The 8236-nt window shown below is 44.4% G+C and overlaps 1 protein-coding gene across 1 annotated transcript; it reads right to left on the minus strand.

The window, feature by feature from the left end:
* Window positions 1–3172: 3172 nt before the first annotated feature.
* On the minus strand, window positions 3173–7210 carry PURA (purine rich element binding protein A). The gene has a single exon (XM_075856365.1). The coding sequence runs from the start codon at window positions 7152–7154 to the stop codon at window positions 6306–6308; it is 849 nt and encodes a 282-aa protein (XP_075712480.1). The 5' UTR covers window positions 7155–7210; the 3' UTR covers window positions 3173–6305.
* Window positions 7211–8236: the final 1026 nt, after the last annotated feature.

The raw sequence follows: 8236 nt of genomic DNA on the forward strand, positions 1-8236 counted from the left end.
ATATGGAGAAGTCATCTCCCGCACATAGGTCAGCATGAACTTGGAGACTGGTATCCTTTAAAGGGGGATTTTCTTGCCGTTTCATGTAAATAAAGCTCAATCATAGACTGAAATGTTCTACATCTCTCATATTTAATTTCCTCACCAATTTCAAGATATGTTTGCGGTAAAGAAGTTTTACATTCAGGGGGTACTACAGTCCTAATCCTGCTCAGCTTGATAGAACTGTATCCAGTCTGGACAGTCCCTTGTTAGCTTAACAGCCAGGACTGCAGACTGATAAAGTTTGCCGCCACTGATACATTGTAACAAACTATCAGGACAGAAGAGAGATTTGTGCTGGGATGTATTTGTCTTAGGCTGGATTCACACAAGCATGTGCCTTTTACGCACGCAAAAATGCGGCGTTTTGCCTGCACAAAAGGCACTTGACAGCTGCGTGTGGCAGCATCATATGATGCGCGGCTGTGTGGTTTTCGCGCAGCCGCCATCATTATGACACTCCATTTGGATATTTCTTAACAGAAAAGCACATGGTGCTTTTCTGTTTTCATTCATCCTTTTGACAGCTGTTGCGCGAATCATGCTGTTCTCAAGGAAGTGCTTCCGTGTGACATGCGTGGTTTTCACGCACCCATTGACTTCAATGGGTGCGTGATGCACGAAAAACGCTCAAAGAACGGACATGTCATGACTTTTACGCAGCGGACGAACGCTGCGTAAAAATCACGCACATGTCTGCACAGCCCCATAGACTAATATAGGTCTGTGCGACGCGCGTGAAAATCACGCACGTTGCACGGACGTATATCCCGTTCGTCTGAATAAGGCCTTAGGCTTCGTTCACATCTGCATCAGGGCTCCGTTCTGACGTTCCACCGGAGCTTTCCGTCACAAGAGAACCCTGACTGAAAGAAACGGAAACCATAGCTTTCAGTTTGAATCATCATTGATTTCAATGGTGACGGATCCAGTGCAAATGGTTTCCGTTTGTCTCCGTTGTGCAAGGGTTCTGTCTTTTTGACGGAATGAATAGCATAGTCGACTACGGTATTGCTTCCGTCAAAACGATGGAACCATTGCACAACGTGGACAAACGGAAACCATTTGCACCGGATTAGTCAGCATTGAAATCAACTGTTATGCAAACGGAAACCTATGGTTTCCGTTTGTTTGTCAGGGTTCTGTTCGGACGGAACGTCAGAACGGAGCCCTGACACAGATGTGAACGAAGCCTTATAGAGGATTTTATAGACCTATACAATTGTAGCACTCTTAGGCTGGATTCACACGAGCATGTTCGGTCCGTAAAATACGGAACGTATTTCGGACGCATTTCCCGGACCGAACACGCTGCCAGGAGCTGGGCTCCTAGCATCATAGTGATGTACGATGCTAGGTGTCCCGGCATCTCCGTGGAACTACTGTCCCGTAGTGAAAACATTATTACAGTACGGGACAGCTGTCCCACAGCGAGGCAGGGAGTCCTAGCGTCGTACATAACTATGATGCTAGGAGCCCGGCTCCCTGCAGTGTGTTCGGTCCGGGAAATGCGGCCGAAATACGTTCCGTATTTTACGGACCAAAAATGCTTGTGTGATTCCAGCCTTAGATGTGATGAGTATATCCGTAAAGTTTTCAGCCTCTGGATGTACACAAGAATGTTCCCCTTCACCCACAGCAAGCATAGATCTTGAAAATAGTGAGAAACTAGAACAAAGTACTTTAGTAATTTTTCTAGAAATGTATCCTCCAATTAAATTTTTTTTTGTTTTTAAGGTCCCAATGCATCTAAAATTTAAAATTAAGCAACTTTGCAATAGGACTTGATTAATGTGTCTCCATGGTAACAGACTACAACTAAACCCTGTGTAGTCTGATCCTGAATACTCTCTTCTTCAAATGTGTTTTAGCAAAAAGTAGGGAGACAGATGGAAGGTACTGCAGGTTTTGTTTGATTTAGAATGGAAACACAGTGTCGCATAGTAGATGTAAAATAAAAAACAATAGGACATTTTTAATGAAGACTACAACCTAAGGCCTCACGTACATGACCGTAGCCATGTGCACGGCCGTGATTTTCAAGTCGGACAGCCACGGAGTGTCAGCCACGAGCCGCCCGCAAATCGCGGGCTGTGCACATGGTCACTATTTTCAATGAACCCGGACTTTCTGCGGTCCAGGCTGAATGGGGCTGCAATTCGGGGGAATTGCGGCCGCAAAAGCACGTTCGTGTGCATCGGGCCTTAGTTGCTTGATTTTTCATTGTCAATTCAGTTGGGCCTTAAAATAACATTTGGTTGCAATAGTGCACATAACTGTGAAAGTCAGCACTGACAAACGACTAAGGCTATGTTCACACGGCAAACCAAAAACGGAGCGGTTTCCAAGCAAAAAAAGACTCTGAATTTCAGCTGTTTTTTAAGCAACTTGCGTTTTTTGCTGCATTTGTGGAGTTGTTTTTCTATTGAGTATTGATTTCTATTAAGTAGCAACATGCACTTGAGGCGTTTTTTTACGCGGCCGTTTTTAAAACCGGCTGCGTAAAAAACGCCCTGTGGGAACGGAACGTCGTTTTTCCCATTGAGATCAATGGGCAGATGTTTGGAGGCGTTCAGCCCCCCGCATTTTTAGCCGTTTTTTCGGCCCCCGAAAAACGGCTGAAGATAGGGTATGTTCACACGAGCTGACAGCTGAAATTATGATGCCCATATTACTTATTATAAAAACACTTAGGTGACATTTAACAGTAATATATTCCTCTGTTCAGTACTTTACATGAAATAAGCGAACAGAGAAGCTACAGGAATTGCAGCTTTCGGATATTAAAAATGTTGTCCCATACATCTGAACGGGTTTGTTTCGGCAGCATGCACATGGAATTCTGAAAGATCAATTCAGATCAATGAGAATCGCAGACATTTTGACAACAAATCTGCAGTGTGTGAATATACCTTTAGAATGCAATAATAATGGGTGCAAATACTCCCATTCAACAGCCCCCAAACTGCTAATCCGCATACATGGCAGCTCTCCTCCCCTCTTTGAGACCTCCCAACCTAATACAGGAGCAGAAAGAGGTCACTTAGAACCAGGAGAAAAATAAAAGGTTACAGTCACTGCTGCCAAAGAAGAGTTTTTGTCTTCACATGAACTGGATGAAACTGTAAGGTAAGGGCGATACAGGATCACTTTATTAAAATACACACAACACGTTTTAGGATCTAACTGATCCCTTTATCATAGGAGCATATAATACAGAAGCTTGCTGTGCGGTATATATCTGTATATATACACATAAAAAAAGGTGCTTAAGTGCGGCAAAAAATAAACATACATACAATTATACAAATAAAGTGCACACAATTCCCAATAAATATATCTTTGAATTCATTCATCTATACACAAAAAAAAAAAAGTTATAAAAATTGATCATTACAAAACTGTTAGAGCTCTAGAGATATATATATATATTATAGGTGTGCGTTCAAGCTGGAGCAAATAACCAAGGCTACCCTATAGTGTCTTCTACGGGGGCGCCAATGTCAGGGATGTAGGGAGAAGAAAAAAAAAGAGGTTGCTATACCAATTCCTGCTGTAGGGATTCCTATGGACACTACTAGAGACAGAAGGGTGAGATAACTGAACTGGTGGATCTCTCATATAGAGCAGATTAATATGGTTACATTATTGAGTGCCGGACATTGGTGGTGTGCGACACAAGGAGGAATGAGTATTGGCCAAAAGAGGTAGTGGTGGTCCCGAGAGGACAGAACGATTTCTACGATAATCATTGGGGAACATGGTGAGGCTAATGGTAGTTACCTAAGGGACTTCAAACTGAAAGAAGTCGATGTAAACAAAGGAACATTATCCAAACTTTTAGGAGACTGCGGGGTTTTCTGTAAATACACGGAACGGGTTTTAATAGGCTTAGAACTGAACAAGAAAAACGGCAATATCCTTACCCAAGTGATTCTGTGTCGTTCCCCGATCCGTCTCATTTATCAGTTGTACACATTGACATGACATAATCGTGACCAACCAATCGGAACCCAACACTATGACGTTCTGTCCTTACAACCAATCAGCACTGCACGCGCCACTGGATCACGTCGGCACATCATTAAATACAAGCGGTAACAATGAAGCAGCAGGAACAGCTCAGAATCACCAAGGAAAGTATATTGCAATTGGTTTTCTTTTCCAGTTTTAGATTTGTTAAAACTCATTCAGAAATCCCAGAAGACCCGTTCTGTAACTATAATAATGTGAATCAATATCTCTCCATTTTCAAGATCTCCGTTTGCTGCTGGTAAACGGGAACATTCCGGGGCGGAAAACCTGGATACAATTGTAGTCACTTTGTGAGAGTATTAGGTCTGTACAAGTTTTTAGCCATTTTTACGTAAACAAGAATGCTCCCGTTCACGGACCGCACGCGGACATCTGGAAAATGGTGGGGGTTTCAAACAAATGATATTAGATAGTTACAGAACTTTGAATGTTTTAAGCTTGATTTACATAAAACTTTGATATCTGGAAAATCTATTTGAATAAATGGAGGAACAACAATGAATCTCGTGCGTGATCGAGATTGACAGGGGTCGATGTAACTAAGAATACGGCCTGCACTGCAGTCTGGCGATCAGCGAGTAAAGGAGATCTGTCCACATAAAAGATCTCAGCTTGTTGGTTCTCTTTGGCTCCTCTTACACAGGGAATACAAGTTGATAAGATAAGAAATATCAAACATTTCCCTGCAGTACTAACTTTTCTTAATTCTAAGGAGTCTTTGGGGTAGAAGGCTTTTACCAAACCCTGTGATGGGCACCTTGGGGAAGGGGCATTTAGCGGAAGCAGTAATTTATACATATGCACTAATCTACAAGGAGTCGGTCTTGGTGAGAATTTCTCTTTTACCCTGTACATCGCTTTTTATATTAATGCTAAATAATTGCATATTGGCAAAGGATGGGGTTGGCAGTCTACAAATGCCTGGTCTCTGGCTGCCTCGATGCTCTCCCATCAATGTATATTAGGTCTTTATGTAGGTTTTACCATGCAGATGGCATTTTCTATCATCAGTCGAGGCTTGTTAATAAAGCGGCCACTAGGAGATACATACACTGTAATGCTAGATTAGAATCATTCTCAAAATATTATCAAATAACTGGATGATTGGCAAGGATGACACGACTACTTCTCCTTGGCATCTGAGTGGGCAGACATTCATTCCCAAGCGTCCTAGCCAAAGGAAACAGAAATAAACAGTGTTGTGATGGAACATGGAGGCAGCTGAAAGACACAGCAAAAAGAATGTTAGTAAAAGTGGCACAACATGCCAGCGTGGAGAGCTGGCACCGGTCATACAACCAGGCAGGAGGGCTTTATGAGAATAAGGAAAAGGACCTAATTAAAAACCTTCTTTAATAATTGATTTAGAAGTGCATCAAAAGTCATCAACGATATATTTGTTTTCCATGTGTAATACAAAACATACTGTTCAGCATCTATACATAAACCTTTAGTCTATAAATACAGAGGATATATACATGGCAGACATTTAGAAAGAGGAACAAGCTTTAGAATGGAAATAAATTATCCGTTAAACTGGCAAAAATCACAAATTAACAAAATTTCATTTCAAATGTTCTCGTTTAATCATTTGTTTCATGTTCACATAATTGTCGCCGACCATTTACGCTCTAGGTCCAGACGCAACGCATATTGCGGAAACGAGAGCACTTTTATGGAATAACCTATGTACCTTGATAACTCTACAAACCTCTGCATAACATGGAGACAAAGCTCGGACACACAGCATGCCTATAGCCCTCGTATGTACACGGCGGCCAGTAACAACCTCCAGCTCAGCCTGGAAATTTGGTAACAAAATGAGAAAACTAAAAATCTTTACGTCTTCTAAAATATCTCTTTGTGCTAAAGTCAAATGTTAGCGCCATGAAAGGACCTGCGTCTGTCTGTCTGTCCTAGAGCTCCTCATCCTCATCCTCATTGCAGGTGGAGAAAAGTTCTCGGTTAATTAGGGAAATAAACACTCAATCCTTTATAGTTTCATCATCAAGTAGGAAACACAGTTCAATATAGAATGTTATTACTCTGTCTGTTTAGCAGCTGCTTACTGTTTATACGGAGGGGAAGTGGACGACATCCAGCGATGGGAGTGACAAGTCACGATCTGTCAGTCTGTGGAGGTTGGTTGGTGGGCGGTGCTCCCGAGGACTTATTAACAGTTCTCGTTCGAGGATTTTTTTCCCCGTTTATAACGCAATCGTCGGTTATCAATCGTCGTCGGCGTCGTCCCCGTGGGCCTCTTCCTGCTGCTGCTCGGAGGCGCGTTTTTCCCTCTGCTTCTCCTGGATCTTCTTCATCTCCTCGGCGTATTTGCAGAAAGTATGCCCGAATTTGGCCCACACTTTGTACGGGACGGTGATGGAGTTGCGGTACGTGGGCTTCACCTCGCTCACCCGCATGAACACCCCGTACTTATTGGAGCCAACATCGAAGAAAAAGCGCTTGTTGTCCACAGTCAAGGAAGTGCCCTCGGGTAATTCAGCGGGCTCCTCCTCCACCCCGTAGTCGTCGATCAGCTTCGCCAGAGCATCACGGAACTCGATCAGTCCTTGCGCTGGAAGAGCGATGGTCTGACCCTGTGTGGAGCCCAGGCCTGGCCCGCGGTTCACCGTCTGGCGGATCCTCAGGAAGCGGCCTCTCTGGTTCTCCTTCAGGTCCATGTAGTACTTTCGGTTCTCCCGGACTAAGAACTCGCTCTTGAGCGCTCGCCTGGGCTCGTCCTGCGCCATGTCGGGGTTGCTGGGTCCTAACTGCGCGTAGTGTTCGATAAAATCCCCCAGGTAGTCGCGGAACTCCACCGCCACGGACATGGACAGGGTCAGCCGGCTCTTATTGCCTCCAGCCCCGACCTCCGCTATCTTTAGGAAGCGGCCCTTAGCGTTTTGCTTAACGTCCAAGTAGAAGCGTTTGTTCTGAATGTCCACGCGCTTAGAGGCCAGCTCCTGGGTTTCGTGCTGCAGAGCAGAGCCCCCGATTCCTGAGGCCGGGTGTAACGAGCTGCCACCGGAACTCATAGCCGCTCCTCCTTGCTCGCTTCCACTGTCTCTATCCGCCATGATGCCGCCTGCCTTCTTCCCCTCTCCCTGCAACTCCCACAGACAGGACGCAGATCTCGCGAGAACTAGCGGCGGAGAACTGGAGGCAGGCGCTGCTGTGGCGGAGGGGGGCGCTCAACTTTCAGAAAGTTGTCGCTGCGCTGACCGGACCCCGTGGCGCTGGCGACCGCATTGTCTAAACGCTGCCTACTATCGCACCACGACCCCCGGGCAGATTTTAGCGTGTTTTGATGCGTCCAAAGCAATAAGTAGATACAAAAGAGAGTCGTAATTCTGCCGTATTCTCCTTGCCTTTAGCATCTTCTCCTGGCTTTGGATTTAAAACGCTCTAAATACTGCACCAACCTGCCCTGTGTGATCATGGCTCTAATTACACTGGCGTTTTCTTTAGGTTGTTCTTTTCTTGTATTTTTACATAAAAACCTAGAAGGACATTCATTGTGTCTGTGTCATCCGTGGTTCTCACTTATTCGCCTTACTTTGGATTAATGTCAAGTGTCACCTGCATCATTCTACACAATGTGAAAAAAATAAAGATTTCTGGCCGGTTATGCCTCAATCTATTAAAAACATCCTTCAGAGCCGGAAGCATTCATGCCCTTCTGAGCAGAGCTTAGGGGGGGATTCACACGTGGCAGATTTTCTTGTAGAAATTTATGCGACTGAAAATCCGTTCCATTCATTTGCGATAACTTGCAGAAATCCATAATCTACTGCAGTAAAAATCACATTCAGATGAATGGAAATAATTTTCAGTTGCAGAAAATTTCTGCAACACAATCTGCCGTGTGTGACTGCACCCTTAGGCCTTATTCACACAAACGTGTCCGTTTTTGCGTGCGCAAAAGTTCAGTGTGGCATCTGTATATGGTGCGTGGCTGCGTGATTTTTGCGCAGCCCGCATCACTATGACACTCTGTTTTTATGTTTACAAACAAAAGCAGGAGGTGCTTTTCTGTTTACATTTTTACTACTGTAGCGCGATTTGCACGCGGCACCCATTCAGGGGCGGAGCTAAAGGCTCATGGGCCCCAATGCAAAAGTTCTTATTGCCCCCCCACGAACTTGAGAAAGCTACTTGC

The sequence above is a fragment of the Rhinoderma darwinii genome, chromosome 3 (assembly GCF_050947455.1).
Source record: "Rhinoderma darwinii isolate aRhiDar2 chromosome 3, aRhiDar2.hap1, whole genome shotgun sequence".
Taxonomy (NCBI): Eukaryota; Metazoa; Chordata; class Amphibia; order Anura; family Rhinodermatidae; genus Rhinoderma; species Rhinoderma darwinii.